At 40.2% G+C, this 18957-nt stretch overlaps 1 protein-coding gene across 4 annotated transcripts in view; it reads left to right on the top strand.

The window, feature by feature from the left end:
• The first annotated feature begins 823 nt into the window (after positions 1-823).
• Positions 824-18957, top strand: part of Rbm6 (RNA binding motif protein 6) — a 109733-nt gene continuing 91599 nt past the window's right edge. For 2 of the 4 annotated variants that reach the window (XM_048424259.3, XM_048424261.3), the window contains exons 1-2: positions 824-976; positions 16275-16385. In XM_048424259.3, the coding sequence (XP_048280216.1) occupies positions 16342-16385 (44 nt within the window). In that variant the 5' untranslated portion in view covers positions 824-976; positions 16275-16341. Of the gene's footprint in view, positions 977-1169; positions 1428-16274; positions 16386-18957 lie in introns of those variants that run through there. The other 2 variants (XM_048424260.3, XM_085688829.2) reach the window with 2 other exon arrangements.

The following is an 18957-nucleotide window of genomic DNA, read 5'->3' on the forward strand; positions in this document are numbered from 1 at the left end:
AACTTAAGAAAATGGCAGTTTATAAAGGGGAAACCCCATGTTAGGATGAAGTGTTCATTTTTAATTGGGCATGTGAATTACGAGCTTTGATTACTGGACTTTAATACTTTGATAGCTGGACTTTGGTAATTAGCCTCAGGAAGAGGAAGTGGTCAAATAAGGGAACAGACTTTGGTGGCTAGCTTTATAAACGTAATCTTGAGCAAGGCAGGGTGAATGGGAGACGGGCCAGGCTTCCCAGAGCCATGCCGGTCAATCTCGAGCTGGCCAGAGTCCCTTCAATCATGACACCAGGTGGTTGGGACCAACAAGCCTCTCAATGTAGACAATTTACCTCTAAACTTGGAGTCAGCTGTTGTAAGATCATTAGCTGGAATATTATGGAAGAAGTTGCGAAGCAGAAGTTTTGCCTTGTTTTCCGTTAGAATTACGATGTACCTGAATTGCTAGTAGCCCTTTGCCTTATCGGATTAAGTCGGAAAAGATTCTCTCCTATTTTCTGCACACGAACTGACAATCAGTCTCCCTCTACAGAGGCAAGACCAGGACCACCCCGGAGCACCTGGCGGCGCGTAAACCTAGGGATGCCATGTCAAAGCCACCAGTACATCCAGCACATTTACGAGGATAGCACCAGAAAACAAGCAGCTACATTACGGGAGGCCAAACCATAACTCCCAGCAGGCCCCACGGGCGGGAAAGCGTGCCTTCTCATTGGGAGGGACTAGCAGCGTGCCTTTCCATTGGGCAGCGGCTCCACCAGCCGACAAAGCCCTAGCGCGCGGGGCACGGCGGGAGTGGAGGCCGCGGGATTTGCGGTCGTACTTCATCTCCCGGCGGGCCCCGCGCTGAAGGCGGTGGCGCGACGCCTTTGTGGAAGCCGGAGCCCACCGGGAGGAAGTTCCGGTCTCCGCGACGCTGGGTCCGTGGCGGCCGCTAAGGAGGAGGAGCGGGCCGCGGGGGCTGCGCTGCTTTGGTAAGGGCCCAGGACAGGAGAGAGGGCGTGCCCGAGCTGCTGGGACAGGGTCAGCTGTCCGGGCGGCTCCGGTAATCGTGGGCCCGCGCGGCCTAGAAGCCGTGACTTCGAAGACACGGGGCGACCGCGGCCTCGCTCGCAAAGACAGCCTAGCGGCGGTGTGCTGAGGGAGGCACTGCTCGCGGCCGGAACGCCCCGGAACGGTCGCGGGCCCGGGGCGGGGCTCGAGGCGGCGGTAGAATTACCGGTCCCTTCGCGGAGCGGCCAGCTGTGGGGTGAGGGACCAGCGCGAGATAGTGGCTTCGGCGCTTCGTTCCGTGAAGCTGCAGGCGGGCTTCTCTTTTTCTCTTTTCCCTTGTGTTTGTGATCCAGTTCTGAGACATCACTGGATACGGAGTTCTTGCGCCCTGCAAGTAACCTTGGCCGCCCACCCAGACGCCCAGCCAGGAAGGTGCGAGAGCTCAGAACCTGGCCCACGGGCCCGGAGAACCGGGAGGCGGGCGAGGGTGACTGGTGGGGTCTGCACCCGTTGGGCGAATGTAGGAGGAGAGTGATAATTCCACATATTCCTGCTTTAGATTTCTTTTGGCCTTGTATATAACGCGTTTTTCTTTTAACTTTAGAATTGACGTTGAGCTAATGAATTCGAGTGTGGGGCTGCGTTTTTTAATAAAAAGAAACGGCTTGATTTGTAGGGCACATAACCTGGGGGTAGTTTTTTTTTTTCTTTTTGCACATTCTAGGCTTGCTTATTAAGTTCAGACTTTGAGACTAATTGGACTTTTGTTAGTTTCCAACTTTCCGTTGATTAAATATGCCATAGTTGCCTATGCTTGTGCACATCAAAGGAAAAGGTGTCAAGGCGAGTAACAGTTAGTGACGATGTGGAAGGTAACGACTGCTGTATGATCATCTTGAGGAAGCGTACAAGTTGAATCTAATGCCGTTTCTGGTGGAGCATACTTGTAATCCTGGCATTTAGGAGGATGAGGTAGGAGGATGTCAGGTTTGGGGCCATCCTAAACTGCATTGAGACACTAAAGAAAATTGAATCTGAATTTTAACTCCTTAATTAGTACACTTACATAAATACTTACCTTTGTTTAAAATCTATAGGATTATATAGTATATATAATCTATTTATAAAATCTCTAGGATAGGTTGGACTCAGTTCTGAGCAGTCATAACTTCCTTGCAGGTCATTGAATCCAGGGCTTTCTTTACACTTTCTAGGCGAGTTCTCTACCACTGAGCTGCAAACAGCCCCAGCCTCCTTACAGAAGTTTGTTACCAGACTTGTGTTTATGGGTTTTGTAGCCCTTCACATAAGGAAGCATTTCCAATGGGAAAGTTATTGTCCCAACAAACTTTTTTTTTTTTTTTGTCTTTTTGAAACAGGGTTTCTCATAGCTTAGCCTGGATTCGAACTACTAGGCTTGCCTTAAATTCCTGATCTTTCTGCTTGTATTTTCAAAATACTACAATTGGTTGCTGTCGTTCCTTGCTAAGGGGAGCTTATTAAATAAATGTACTCTAAGCTAAAGTGTTCTGCCATTGTACTAGACACCCAGCCCTTAAAGGACTTTTCAAATATATTTGTTGACATGCTTAGATGTATAAACTGATGTTATTGACTTGATTCAGAATCAGAGTAACATAGATAATAAAACTATTGAACAGTTTTTATTTATTTATTTACTTACTGAAGACAGGGTCTCATGATGCAGCTCTGGTTTGCCTGGAACTAGGTGTGTAGACCAGGTTGGTCGTGAACTTACAGAGATCTGCCTGCCTGTGTGTCTAGAGTGGTGTGATTAAAAATGTATGCCTACAAGCCTGGTCTGGGTGCCTTTTCTAACAGTTCTGTCGTGGTGTGGAACACATTATAGTAGAGTTGATAACTGTAGAGTTTCAAAGATAAGACATTGAATCCCTGTACTCTTCACTAACTCATTGGTGTTGGACAAATTATTTACCTTTCCCAAGTTTCAGTTCTTCATCTTGTGCAGGGTTGTTTTGGTGAGATAGATTATTTATTGTGCTACTTGACAGTTTTTTTTTTTGTAATTTTATTAAATTATAAAAGTTTCCATTTCTGCCCCTCCTCCCACCACCCTCCCACTCCCCCACTCCCTCTCCTCCTCCCTCTCCATCCCTAAGAGCAGTCAGGACAGTTTTTGCATGTGATACCATGCCCAACTTCTGATACTCGAAATTGAACCCACAGTTTTGTGAATTTTAGGCAAGTGCTCTCCTATTGAGCTATGTCCCCAGGCCCAGATTTGTTATGTAATACTTGTAATGCTCTTAGGACAATGTCTGGTGTGCAGAAAGTGTTCACTAGCTATTAGCCACCACTATTGCTTTTTTTTCCCTTTGAGATAATAATTTTACTCCCAGTTTTGCCCAGGCTAGTGCAAACTTTAGTTCTGAGAGGTTGGGCAACTTGTGGGAGTTGGTTATTTCATTCTGTAAAGGTGCCACCATTAAATCCCCAAAATTCTCCTGTCTCCACCTCTTCCGTGCTAAAATCACAAATGTGAACCCTCACTCCTACCTTTTTATTGTTGGTGCTGACTATTGAACTCAGCTTTTTATGTTTGCTCAGCAAGCAGTTTAACAACCGAGCTTTTCCCCTAGCAACCCCCTCCCCTTCCACACTATAGTGAGATAGAGGCTCACTATAGATTCCAGGCTGGCCTAGAACTCACAAAAGAGCCACCAGACTCTGCCTCCCAGTTTTGGAATTTAAAGCCTGTGTCACCAAGCCTGACAACTTCACTTTTTTTTTTTTTTTTTTTTTTTTTGAGATAGTTTCATGTAGCCCAGACTGGCCTGGAATTCCTACTACTGCAGCTTTTTTCTTACAGAGGTTATAGGGTATGTCGCCTTACCCCACATTATACTGCTATTCTTTAAAATTATACCAAATGTATATTTTTATATACACTGTAACAGAATTTTACCCTTTAAGCCATTTTCAAGTATACAGTTCAGGGGGGCATTAGTTAACAGTCACAAAAACTATTGCAACCAAGAATGGCTATTGCTAAAACTTTTCTCCTCATCTGTCAGAAACTCTGTAACCTAAAAGAGTAACTTTCCATGTAACCCCTGGTAACTTTTACTTTCTCTTTGAATTTATGTTTCAAGTATGAATGGAATGATACAATATGGTCCTTTCTGTGTTTGGCCTGATTGGCTTGGTATAATCATTTTAAAGTTGATTGATAGGATAGTATGTATCAGAATTTTATTTCTCTTCTAATTAAATAGTATTTCATCCTTTGTATAGAGTACCTAAAACAGATTAATTTTATTTTTTAATTTTTAACTTATGGGCTAGAGAGATGGCTCAGAGTTTAAGAGCACTGACTGCTTTTCCGGAGGTCCTGAGTTCAATTCCCAGCAACCACATCACAACCATCTGTAATGAGATGCCCTCTTCTGACCTGCAGCATACATGCAGACAGAATACTGTATACATAATTAATAAATAAATCTTAACAACAACAAAAAGACAGAACCAATTGCCTCTGAGGGTGAGAGTCCCCTTTCTTTGAAATTGTTTAACCAGAGGCAAGATGTATATTCTGTTGAAGACGAGATGAAAAGTTGAGCTAAATTTAAAAAAAAAAGTAAGAAAAGAAAAAAAATTAAAAAAAAATTTAACTTATGTAAATCTGCATGTGGGTATGTACAAGTGAGTGTAGATGTTTATGGAGGCCACAGGCGTGGAACCCCATAGAACTGGAGTTACAGGCAGTTGCCAGTCACCTGTTGTGGATGCTGGTCCTCTGAGAGAGTAATGAATGAAAAATGGAATGTATACCCTGGCATTGCTGAAACATGCATGGACAGCCAGTGTATGGCAGTTCTGTTGAACTTGTCTGTATTGGATTTCATGGTCTAAATTGATGAGGACAACTGACCAGGTCTCTTCCTCAAGAGGGTACCAGATCTCATTGCAGATGGCTGGGAGCCACCCTGTGGTTGCTGGGAATTGAACTCAGGACCTCTGGAAGAGCAGGCAGTGCTCTTAATTGTTGAACCATCTTCCTAAGAGTAGTGCTTATTCTTAACCAGTGAGTCATTTCTCTAGCCCTTAGAATACATTAAGAAAAAAAAAATCTAGGGGGCTGGAGAGATGGCTCAGCTGTTAAGAGCACTGCATGCTCTTCCAGAGGTCCTGGGTTCAATTCCCAGCAACCACATGATGGTTCACCACCATCTGTAATGAGATCTGGTGTCCTCTTCTGGTGTGCAGGAATACATGGAGGCAGAACACTATGTACATAATAAATGAATATTTTTTTTTTTTCTGAGACAGGTTTCTCTGTGTAGCTTTGAAGCCTGTCCTGGGTTCTGGCACTAGCTCTGTAGACCAGGCTGGGCTCGAACTCACAGAGATCCACCTGCCTCTGCCTCCGATTAAAGGCGTGTGCCACCACTGCCTGACTGAATAAATCTTTTTTTTTTTTAATCCAGTCATCTATTTTTTGTTGTTCTTTGTGTTTGTTGTTTTTTGAGACAGGATTTCTCTGTAGGCCCTGGCCGAGCTCAGGCTGGCCTTGATCTTAGATTCTTCTGTCTTCCCAGTCTTTGTTTTGTTTTGTTTTTTTCAAGACAGGGTTTCTTTGTGGAGCAGCATTAGCTCTCCTGGAACTTGCTTTGTAGACCTCTAATTCACAGAGATCCGCCTGCCTCTGCCTCCCAAGTGTTGGGATTAAAGGCCCGCGTCACCTCCACCCAAACTCCACAATCATCTATTTTAACATTTGGCTGTAGTAAATAATGTTTGAACATTGATATACAAATATAGTTTGTCCAGTTGTTTTTGCAATGTTCTGTCAAACTAAACTCAGATTTTAAGCATTTCATGCTAGGCAAGCATTTTACTACTAAGCTAAAACCCCCACTCCAGCTCTATTTTAACCTTAACCTTTATTCTTTAAAAAAAAGTAATAATTAAATATTTTTAATTTAATATTTTAAATAATTAAATTTAGATATAATAATAATAACATTGGTGTTCTTAGTCTCACTCTGTAACCCTTACTGTCTTATTATTATATCCCTGACTGTAGATACCATATATATGATATATGTTTAAAAATATATATTATTTTGTATTTTTGAAATATGGTCTCATGTAGCAGCCTGAGCCTTGAAGTCACCATGTATGCATAACTTTGACCCTCTTATCTCTCAAGTGCTGGAATTCCAGTGATGTACACCTATTGCATGATGATATACAACTGTAATCCCAGCACTTGGGAGGCAGAGGTAGGGGGTTTCTGTAAGCCTGAAGAGGGCCTGGTTTTATTTCTATAAACAATCAAGTTTCAAAACAAAAACCATATGATCCAACAATTATACTTAGGTGTATCCCAAGGGATAGGGAACGTAATCTCAAAAAGTTATTTGTATCCATGCTCATCCAGCAATATCATAAAGAAAGCAACCCAAGAACTAATTGATAGGTGAATGGATGAGCAAAGTGATTTCTTTATGTATGTTTATACTTTGAAATATTAATTAGCCTTAAAAGGGAAGATAAACTTCTTGTAATTCCAGCCTTCCTAAGCTCTCGTGGGCCAGCCCGCCTGGTAAATGCAACACCAACCAATACAGAGACGTGTTTCAAAGAAGGTGGCCAGTGAAGAACTACACCTGAAGTTGTCTTCTGATGTCCACAGTTGTACCACGGCACACATGCACCTATGCTTAAATGAATGTATATGTATACATACATCATACACATACATACAAAGAATATTTTTACAATTTTTGTTTTTATTTAAATTTATGTACATGGGTGTTTGGCCAGCATGTATGTCTGTATACCATGTGTGTGCCTGGTGCCCCAGGAGACCAGAAGAGGTTGTTGGATTCCTGGGACTGACTTTAAAGAATTGTGTCTTGAGAATCGAACCCAGGTCTTCTCGAAGAGTAGCAAGTGCTCTTAACCACTGAATCATCTTTTCAGATCAAAGATAAGATTTTTTATGTGCTTTTTAAAATTTTTATTTTTGTCTGTATGAATATTTTCCTGTCAATATGTGTATGTTGTCATATATGTGTCTGGTGTTTGTAGAGGTTAGAAGAGAGTGTCAGAACTGGAGTTGCAGAAAGTTGTGAAATGCCATGTGAGTGTTAGAAACCAGACCCAGATTCTCTAAAAGAGAAACAAGTGATCTAACCATTGAGCTCCGGCCCCAAGGTAAGATGTTTTTAAAGTGGAAGCTGGAGAGATGGCATGGTCCTTAAGAGTACTCATTGCACTTCCAGTGGATCCTATTTCTATTCCCAGCACTCACATCAGGCAACTTACAACCAGACAGTGCTCTTAATCAATCTCTCCAGCCTCCCCCACCCCAATTTAATTTTAAAGGATGATCACTTTGTTATGTTACAGAATGGCTAGATTTTGAAGATGTCACAGTAAGTGAAATCAGTCATAAGAAAAGTACTGTATGATTTCTTTTGTTGAGGAACTAACTCAGCCAGGCATGAGTTAGTCCCAGCACTCTAGGCAGAGGCAGGTGAATCTCTGAGTTTGAGGCCATCTTGGTCTAAAGAGTGAGTTCCAGAACAGCCAGTGCTACACAGAGAAACCCTGTCTCAAAAACAAAACCATAAATCTTATGGAAGTGGTTGCCAGGAGAAGGGCAGGAGAATAATGAGAAATTACTGTTTAATCCATAATTTTACAAGATTAGAAGAGGTAAGGAAATGGATGGTCTTGATGGTTGTATAACATTATTGTGTATTTAATACCACTGAATTGAACTGTATGCTCAAAAATAATTAAGGTGATAGGTTACCATGCATTACCTCAATAAAAAAACTAGAGAGGCTAAGGATGTTGGTTTGGTGCTTGCCTAATATGCAAAAAGTCTTGGGTTAGAAACCTAGTTTGTAATAAAACTAGGTGTGATAATGAACATTTCTAATCCCTCATTCAAGAGGGAGAAGTGGGAGGATCAGAAATTCAAGGCCAGTCTGGGCTAAGTAAGGAAGACTTTATTGGAAAAAAAAATTAGGGGCTGGAGAAACATACAGTTCAGTGTTAAGAAAATGTCTCCTGTTTTGCAGAGGACCTGAGTTAAGTTCCCAGCACACAAAACCTCCTGTAACTCCAACTCCAGGGGGATCCCCTGCCTCTGACTTCCTTGGACATCTGTGCTTAACTCCTGAGTGCTGGGATTAAGTTTTATTTATTTATTTATTATTTATTATGTATACAATATTCTGTCGGCGTGTATGCCTGCAGGCCAGAAGAGGGCACCAGACCTCATTACAGATGGTTGTGAGCCACCTTGTGGTTGCTGGGAATTGAACTCAGGACCTTTGGAAGAGCAGGCAATGCTTTTAACCACTGAGTCATCTCTCCAGCCCCCTGGGATTAAGTTTTACTTACTTATTTTAGTCAAGGTCTTAGGTAACGTAGTCTGGCCTCAAACCCTGTGTAGCCAAGGAACTTGTTTGGGGGTTTTTGTTTGTTTTTCTAGACAGTATTTCCCTGTGCAGTTCTTTTTGTTCTGGAACTCACTCTAGACCAGGCTGACCTCCAAGATCTGTCTGCCTTTGCCTCCTGAGTCCTGGAATTAAAGGTGTATGTCACCACCACTTGGCATGAACTTTTATTTATTTTTTTTTAATTATCTTATTGTATTTGTGTGAATGTTTTGCTTAAATGTATATGTGTATACCCTGTGTGCTTCTGGTAAGAAGGTCAGAGGAAGCCTCAGATCCTTTAGAACTGGAGTTGTAGATGGTTATGGGTCACTATGTGGATAACTGAACTTAGGTCTCCAGAAAGAGCAACGAGGTCTCTTATCTGCTGAGCTGAGTCTTCACCCTTATTGCGGACTCTTTGTCTTCTTGTTTCTACCTCTCAAGTGCTAGGATTATGGCCACCATACCTGGCTCTCGTGTTGCTGTTTCTTTTTGACACAGAATGTTACTAGCTGGCTCCAACTTATGGTAGCCCTCCTCTCTCTCTCTCTCTCTCTCTCTCTCATGTTAGGATTACAGGTTTGAGCCATCATGTGCTGATTAACCCGGAAACCAGACTGGATTCTGGGGAATTTGATTGCTAAAATGAAACTAAGGAACTGAAAGGACATGATTACGAATGTAGCTTGTAGGCTTGCCCTCTCTCCAGACCAGCTGAGCCATTTTCAATGTGAAACTTATTTTCTTTTTACTTGAACTTTCATAGCTCTCATTTGGATATTTATGCTACTAGCTCCAGGATCTGCACTACAGTTACTTGACATAGGCCTGTGTTGTTGTCTTCAAAATTCACTACAGGGCCCTTGAATTCTTTGCATTGTATGGATTGTGATGGATGTGGGGTGTGGTGTGTAAGATAGACTAATATTTGTGTCTTACAGGGATAATGGTTCTAAACCATTTATTTTTAGAACTAATTGGTATGGTAGGTAACTTAATGACTCCTTAGATTATTCTGACCTTTATGTCTGTTGTCATGCTGTTCATGCATCAACATTTCAGGCTCCATTTACACTTTGGTAATAGGAGCTGGAGAGATGGCTCAGTGGTTAAGAGTACTTGTTGCTTTTCCAGAGGGCCAGGTTTGATTCCCAGTACCCACATGTTGTCTTCAGGGGTTCTGGTATCTCTTTTGGTCTCATGCACAGCTTGCACATGGTACCTTTATACACATTCAGATAAATATTTATATGCATAAAAAATAAATTTTTTTTAAAGATTGATTTATTTATTATGTATACAGTATTCTCAGGATTCTGTCTGCGTGTATGCCTGCGGGCCAGAAGAGGGCACCAGATCTCATTACAGATGGTTGTGAGCCACCATGTGGTTGCTGGGAATTGAACTCAGGACCTTTGGAAGAGCAGGCAGTGCTCTTAACCACTGAGCCACCTCTATAGCCCTTAAAGATAAAAATATTTTAAACTTTGGTAACAGTTTGAGATTATGTTGGATCTAGGAATTATATATTTTCATGACTAGTGTCCTGTTATTTTTAAAATTTAAAGTGTGCATGCATATGCTGTGATGCTTTTGAGGAAGTCAGCGTACAACTTGTGGAATCTGTTCTCTCCTACCTTGTGGGTACAAGGGGTTGAACTCAGGCCATCAGGCTGACAGCAAGCAACATTACCCTGATTTACCTTGCTGTCCGCTAGGAATTGTATTTGCTTTCGCTACTAAACTACATTTCTTTTTATTTTTTATTTATTTTTTGGTTTTTCAAGACAAGATTTCACTGTGTATCCCTGTCTGTCCTAGAACTCACTTTTTAAATCAGGCTGGCCTTGAACTCACAGAGATCCTCCTGTGTCTGCCTCGTGAGGGCTGAGATTAAAAGTGTTTGCCAGTACTGCCTGGCCAATTTATTTATTTTTATGTACGTTGATGCTTTATCTGCGTATATATTTGTGTGAAGTGTCAGGTTCCCTGGAACTGGGCTTACAAATAGTTGTGAGCTGTCATATGGATGCTGGAATTGAATCCAGGTTCTCTGGAAGAGCAGCCAGTGCTCTTCACTGTGGAGCTATCTTTTCAGCTCCATCTTTTATTTTTGTGATATAGTCACGTGTAACCCAGGCTAGTCTTGAATTCAATATGTAATGAGGCTGACTTTGAATTCACTGAAATAGTCTTGCCTCTTCCCCAAGTGTTGGAATTAAAGCTTCAGCTCCAGCCTGGCTTCTCTGTCAATAATAATAATAATAAATTAGAATTAAAAGTTTATTTCTTCTTTTGGTGCTAGAGATTGAATGAGGAGCTTAATGCGTCATATCAAGTGATCTGCTCAACTGTATTTTCAGCCCTCTGGAAATTCTGTGGCTTAAATGTTGGTCTGCTTGATGATGCTCTTTCATTTGTTTTTATCCTTCATTCATTCATTTGAATTCGTTTTTTTCCTTTCTACTTCTGTGAGTTGATAATTTTATACTGTCCTTTCTTCAAATTTTATGATCCTTTCTTCCTCTTGCTCAGTCAACTTCATTGTTGAAATCTGTGTTGTATTTTTTGTTATAAGCAGTGTACTTTTCCACTCCAGAATTTGTTTTTTACTTCTCTGTATAGTTTCTCATTATTGATATGCTTATTTTGATTATCTTTTTTGTATTAATTTATTTGTTGATTAAGTGTGTGTGTGTGTATGTGTGTGAGTGTGTGTAGCAGGATGAGGAGGCATATAGAGGTCAGAGGACAACTTTGTGTAGTCTCTTCTCCTTTTCAATCTTCAACTTTATTTTTGGGTTCCAGGAGTGGAACTCTTGGGCGTCATGAGGTTTGTGTGGCAAGCACCTTTACCACCAAAAGAATCATCTTGACATTCAAACATGATAAAGAATTTCTTACTTATAATATGACAAGGACAGCCACATTATTAACTGTTAAAGAAATTTAAGTAGGCAGAAAATTTCAACAAAGTATTCTTTACTTCTTCTTCTTCTTCTTTTTTTTAATAGTTCTGGCTGTTCTGTAACTTGTTGTGTAAACTAGGCTAGCCTCAAATTACAGAGATCTCCTACCTCTCCTTCCTGAGTGCTGAGTTTGTTTTGTTTTGAGATGGGGTCTCTCTATTTTTGTAGCTTTTTGTCATAGATCTCACTGTGAGGCCAGGCTATCTTCAAACCCACAGAGATCTATGTGCCTCTTGCCTTCTGAGCTTACAGACATGTGTTAACATTCCTGGCCTTTTTGTTTGTTTTTATTTATTAGCATTATTTTTAAACTTATATTAAAGATGGTTCCTTGTGGCTGGAGAGGTGGGTGGCTCAGCGGTTAAGAGCACTGCTTGCTCTTCCAAAGGTTCTGAGTTCAATTCTCAGCAACCACATGGTGGCTCACAACCATCTGTAAAGAGATCTGGTGACCTCTTCTGGCCTGCAGGTACACATGCAGATAGAATACTGAAAATACTGTATACATAATAAATAAATGAATCTTTAAAAAAAAAAAAGAAGGTTCCTTATAGGCCAAGTCGACCTTGAATTCAGTATGTGGCTGAGGAGGAGGATTTTTAATTAGAAAAAATTTTATTTGTGTGTGTGTGTGTGTGGAGGTCAGAGGAATACTTGCTGAAGTTGGTTTTCTTCTACCATGTGGTTCCCCAGAATCAAGAGTGGGTTATTAGTCTTGGTGGCAAGCACTTTTCCTGCTGAGCCATCTCTCTGACTCAGCTTTGATCTCTTATGCCTTCTGCCTCCATTTCCCAGGGCTAACTAAGTAAGTTTACAGGTGTATGATACCAGGCTGACTTTGTGGCAGTCTTCCTTTCTCAGTTTCCTGAGTGCTGGAATTATAAACATGTGCCACTGCATGCAGCTTTAAACTGTTTTCTTTCTTTTTTGGCAGAGAGATGAGGGGAGCCTAGGCTGACCTTGGACTTGGCCTAGGATAACCTTGAACTCTTTATTCTGCTTCTTCTGTCTCATTTCTGAAATTAGAGGTGTTTATCACAATACCGAGTTTTGAACTGTTTTTGTTTTCTTTTTTCTTTCTTTCTTTTCTCCCCCCCCCCCCCCCCAATACAAGGTTTCTCTATAGCTTTGGAGCCTGTCCTGAAACTAGCTCTTGTAGGCCAGGTTGGCCTTGAACTCACAGAGATCCGCCTGCCTCTGCCACTTGGCTTCTTTTCTTTTCTTTTCTTTTCTTTCTTTTCTTTTTCTTTTTCTTTTTCTTTTCTTTTTTCTTTTCCTTTTTTCTTTTTTTTATTTTGCAGTGGGGGGTAATTCCAGACAGGGTTTCTGTGTGACAGAACTTGCTCTATAGACCAGGCAGGCCTTGAACTCAGATCTGCCTGTCCCTGCCTCTGGAGTGCTTGAATTAAAGGCCTTCGTCACCGCCACCTGGCTTGAACTATTTTCTAAAGACTTCCTCTACTGCCAGAGATCTTTAAATAGTCTCCTAGTCAGTCACCTTGAAGTTGTTATTTTTACTTTGTGAAGAGAGCTGCCTTTTTCTATATTTACATGAATTTTTGCCTCAATATATTTTACAATAATAGGTCCTTTTTGGTGTTTTAGGGTTTTGGTTTGTATGTTTGGTTTTTGTTGTGGTGGTTTGTTTGTTATTCCCTTTCTGCTTTTTTTGTTTGTTTTCTGAGTTTGAGACAGGGTCTCTATATAGCTCTGATTGTTCTGGAGATTGATCTATACTGTGTAGATCTATACATCTGTAGATTAGGGTAGACTCTGGTCCACTATGCCTGGCTATTCCTGTTTTCTGAAAGATTCTTGACCTTTTGATCTCAGTGTTGAGGTTGTTAACTCTTTACATTTGTGTTTGATTATGTGCATTTTTGGTTGAATTGTCTTGTATAACAGATTTTTTTGCTGGAGCCTTTTCCTCAGTTGCTTTATACAAATCTACTTGTATGTGGTGGTACCTGCTTGTAAACTGCTCTGGGAATGTGGAGGTCTAAGTGTTAGGAGCTACCTAGGAAGTTTGAGACCCTACTGGGCTGTGTGAGATCTTGTTATCTACCAAAAAACAAAATAACAACAACAAAAATCAAGAGTGGTGACTCGTGCTTTAATTCAAGTAATTCAAAAACTGAGACAGGATTCCCTTGGTTTCTAGACTGGCCGGCCTAGGCTACATAGTGAATGAGTTCATGGATAGCTTAGGTTATGATGTGAGACCATGACCAATAAAAAACTAGCTCTTGTAGACCAGGCTGGCCTTGAACTCACAGAGATTCGCCTGCCTCTGCCTCCTGAGTACTGGGATTAAAAGCTTGCGTCACCATTGCCCGGTAAAAAAGTAAGTAAAACCAGCAAAAATAAATAATCAAAGAGAAAGCCTAGTTATATTCGACTAAGCCATCTTTTCAGCCCCTTTATACTTTTTTTTCTCTTTTTTTGGTTTAGGATTTGGTTTTGGCTTTTCAAGATAGGGTCCCTCTGTGTGTAGTCGTGACTGTCCTGTCATTCAGTTTGTAGACCAGGTTGGCTTTAAATTCACAGAGATTCACCCGCTTCTGCCTCCCAAGTGCAGGGATTAGAAGCGTGCACCATCACAGCCAGGTTTATGTACTGATTTTGATTGGCCTAATTTACAAGTACTTTACTCCAGCTGTTCTTGGTTTGTACCTGTTATCTCTTAGAGCCAATATCTGAACCTATAGCTTCCTTTACAGCTTTCATTAATCCTGAATGAAAGGCCTTTTCTCCTTCATTAATAATAATAATAACAACAACAACAATAAATAGTCTGACTTTCTTTGAACCACCAGCTCCCATAAATAATGACATGGAGACTTCTTATTAAGTGTGAAATCTTGACCTTAGCTTAGGCTTGTTCCCAACTAGCTCTTATAAATTAAATTAACCTCTTGGTCCATACTGTCTGTCTGACTTACTCCACATCTTGCTGACAAATCCTGAGAGCCTCAGATCTTCCCAGAGTTTTTATCTCTGCCTGGAAGTCCGCCTAGCCTGTGGCCGTTTAGCTCTTTACTAAACCAATCAGGAGGTGCCCTGGCAAAGACACATCTTCACAGTGTACAAAAAGATTATCCTGGGGCTGGAGAGATGGCTCAGAGGTTGAGAGCACTGACTGCTCTTCCAAAGGGTCTGGATTCAATTCCCAGCACCCACATGACAGTTCACAACTGCCTGTAACTCCAAGATCTGACACCCTCATATACATGCAAAACACCAATGCACATAAAATAAAAATATCCCACAACAAATAATAATAACAATAATTATCATTGTTTTTGCTATTGCTGTTGTTATTTTGAGATAGGGTCTTACCATTACTATGTAGACCAGAGCAGGCCTAGAACTCTGAGATCTGCCTGCATGCTTGCTTGAGTACTGAGATTAAAGGCATGGGCTCCTGTTTGAGCTAAGTTAAGTGAAACAGAAACAAGCACTTTGTATTAGTCCTTCAGATAGCCCTTCCCTTCCACCTGATAAGGTAGAACAAATTCATAAAATAACTTGCAAATACATTTGTCTCTTTTCTTGGAAAGGAGCTCAGAATTAGTATGCACTGCTTAAAGAGCAAAATTACCTCTTGAAGAAGAGGGAAAGGGAAGATAAAAATTCCATACAATATTCCATACAATGTCCCTACCGCTTTGAAGATACCTTTTTCTTTTACCTTTGTACATTTTATTTATTGAGGGGACATAGGCCTCGTCTCTGTATGTATTTCACACAAGTGACAGCTATAGGACAACTTTTGGGAGTCAGTCCTTTCTTTTCAGCCCATTTGACTCCCAGGCAGTCTGACTTGGTGGCAAGTACCTTTAACCTCTGAGCCATCTATCTCATCAGCCCAATTTTTAGTTGAGTTTATTATTATTTCATGTGATGTGGATGTATATATCCCACATGTATGTATAGAAGTCAGAAAGCAACTTTGGGGAGAAAGATTTCTCCTTCTATTGTTGTGTTCATGGTTGGAACTCAGGTGGCTTATGGTGAAAGTACTTTTAGATGTTTCTTTGGAGGAATAAGACATTTAAAACTTTTAGCAAGCCATTTTGATGGCTTGTGAATTGTTTTTTTTGTTTGTTTGGTATTTGGCTTTTCGTTTTCCTTTTTTCTTTGTTTGTTTTTCAAGACAGGGTTTCTCTGTAGCTTTGGAGCCTGTCCTGGAACTAGCTCGTGTAGGCTAGGCTGGCCTCAAATTCACAAAGATCTGCCTGTCTCTGCCTCCCGAGTGCTGGGATTAAAGGTGTGCGCCACCATCGCCCTTTCTTTCTCTCTCTCTTTTCTTTTTTCTTTTTCTTTTTCTTTTCTTTTTTTAAGCAAGCTCTCACTTTATTACTTAACTGGGCTTGAATTTACAGAGATCCAAGTGCCTCTACCTCCAGAGTGCTGGGAATTAAAGACATATGCCACTACCCTTGGCTGAAAAAAATTTTAAAGATTTTTTTTTAATGTATGTGTATGCTTGCGTTTCTGCCTCCTGAGTGCTGGGATAAAAGGTATGCACCATCATGCCCAACGATTATTTTAGTTATAAATTGATTATAAATTTTATCTGTATTTATTTACATTTATTTTGTGTATATGTGTGTGTGAAGAAATTAGAAGCTAGCTTTTGGGAATTGGTTTTCTTCACCATGTAGCTCTAGGGGATTAAACTCAGGTTGTCAGGCGTGGGGGCAAGTGCTGAGCCTTCTCACTGACCCTGTATAAATATTTTAAAGTGGTCTCTGAAAATATCCTTCATGATGTAGTCCCTGATAAACTTAACAAGCAAAGATTAAGTAGTTTAGTTTATATTTTATGTTCTAAAGTACTTACTTGTTGTGATTTATTTTATACAGGTACTACTGTACTAGAGTTTGGTAGGAAAAAGATCGACTTATTGAAGCTTTCTTGATATAGAAAGAGATGTGGGGGGATTCTCGATCTGCTAACAGAACAGGACCTTTTCGGTAAGTCTTAACTTTTAAGTATTTAAATTTTCAAGTATTTATAATGTAACTTGACTTACCATAAAAGAAATATTTTCTTTGTGGAGAAATAAATGAGTTTTTTTTTTCCGAAGTAGAAAACTTCTAGTCATTTCTAAAGTGATTGAGAATATATGCCCAGTATGTGTTTCTCTTTACTTCTCTATGTAAGAACTCAGGGCATCCTATATGTTTGGCAAATGCTTTGGTTCTTGCTAGCTTTTTTTTTTTTTTTTTTTGAGACAGAGTTTTTCATCTTTTTATGTATATGTAGCCACAGCTCTCCTGGAACTCATTATGTAGACCAAGGCTGGCCTCAAACTCGGAGAGATCCTCCTGCTCCTGTCTCTGGAGTACTCTGATTAAAGGTGTGAGGCATCACACCCAGCCAAATATTAAAAATATGCCAGAATCATTTATCTGTTTTGGGTTTTTGAGACAGTGTGTCACTCTGGCTCATGTTGACCTGAACTCAAATACATAGCTCAGATGGGCATTGAAGCTGTGGGAATCCTTCTAGCATCCCAGGTGTGAGATTATTTACTTACTTTCAAGATAAGGTTTTACAGTGTGTCCTGGGCTGCCTTTAAACTTCTGGTCTTTCTGTCCCAGCTTACCAAATAGCTGGAATTGCCTTCACGCTTGTTAATTCTTTTATCTATTTTAACAAAGCAATATATATTTTGAGATCTAGCAAAATATGTTGTACTTAAGTTTATGAAAGCTCCATTAAGGGGCTGGAAGGATGGCTCAGCAGTTAAAGAACATTTGTTGCTCTGGCAGAAGGTCCAAGTTTGGTTTCCCAAACCAAAGCGTCAGGGAGCTTACAACCTCCTGTAACTCCAGCTCTCAGGGATGCCACTCCCTATTCTAAACTCCACAGGGATCTGAACACAGATGACATATACTTACATATATACACATATTTACATATATAAAAGTGAAACCTTGAAAACTATATTAATTTCACCAATTTATGTCTATAGACTCTAGAGCTGCGTCTTGCTATTGAAATTGATATGCTTTTCTAAGCTACACAAATACCAGCTTTAGAGGTTGTTGGGTACAAAGAGTGGAAAAGGTGGTAGCACTTAGTTATAAATGGATTATGCTTTCATTTTATAGGGAATTCTTTTAAAAATGCTTAGTGTAGGGGGCTGGAGAGATGGCTCAGTGGTTAAGAGCATTGCCTGCTCTTCCAAAGGTCCTGAGTTCAATTCCCGGCAACCACATGGTGGCTCACAACCATCTGTAATGAGGTGCCTTCTTCTGGACTGCAGAATATTGTATACATAATAAATAAATAAATATTTAAAAAAATGCTTAGTGTATGTTTTTGTGCATGTATGCCTGTGTAAGTGTGTGTAGAAACCAGAGGAGAGTGACAGAACGTTCAGAGCTGGTGTTACTAGTGTTAATGGGATGCTAGGAATGTGTCTCTTTGAATGATCCATATTGACCTTAAACTAGCAATTTTCTAATCTCAGCCTCTCAAAGTATGTATATATGTATACATGTGTGTGTTATTAAAAGTATAATATATGTATATATACATACACACACATATAATATACTTTTAATATGTATATTATTAGGGACTGGAGAGATGGCTCAGCGGTTAAGAGCACTGACTAGTCTTCCAGAGGATCTAGAGTCAGTTCCCAGTACTCACATGGCAGCTCAAAACTGTCTCTAACTTCAGTTCCAGAGGATCTGACACTTTCACACAGACATAAATACATGCAAAACACCAAATGCACACAAAATATAAATAAATAAGTAAATAATGATTTTATTTCGTGTGCATGAGTGTTTGCTCACATGTATGTATGTGTATGTATGTACCACATGAGTGCCTAGTGCCCACAGAGGTCAGAAGAGAGCATCAGGTCCCTTAAAACTGAAGTTGTAGGCAGTTGGGAGCTGCCATGTGGATGATTGCAACCACTAAGCTATCACTCTAGCACTGGAAGTAACTTATTATCAAAACATAGCCATGCTCATTTATTTACAAATCGTTTGTGGTTGCTTTTATATTGTAATTATAGAGTTGTGATATCTAATGTATACTCTGCAAAGCTACAATATATTTACTACCTAGCTTTTAATGTAAAGTTTGTTCGTGCATAGTGGTACACAACTTTAATCCCAGCTCTCGGGAAGTGTAAATAGATGGATCTCTGTAAGTTTGAGGACAACCTGGTCTACGTAATAAGTTCCAGACTTATCCAAGACTATGTAGAGAGACCCTTTTTCAAAAAACCAAAAATAAATAAATAAATATAAAAGGTTTGCCAAGTTCCAGTCTAAATCAGTGTTTATATGTAACATTTAAAAATATTTAGATTATTGTCTGTCTTCTTAGTCTACTTATGGTGATGATTTTGTATGTCAGACTATTTCTTACAGAATTAAGGTAGTTTAAGTTATCATCCAAAAATTTTAGGGTTGGGGAGATAGCTTAGTGGTTAAGAACATTGACTGCTCTTTGAGAGGACCCAGGTTCAATTCCCAGCACCCACATGGCTGCTCAAAACTGTCTGAAACTCAAGTT

This window comes from Myodes glareolus, chromosome 4, assembly GCF_982192425.1.
Source record: "Myodes glareolus chromosome 4, mMyoGla1.1, whole genome shotgun sequence".
Taxonomy (NCBI): domain Eukaryota; kingdom Metazoa; phylum Chordata; class Mammalia; order Rodentia; family Cricetidae; genus Myodes; species Myodes glareolus.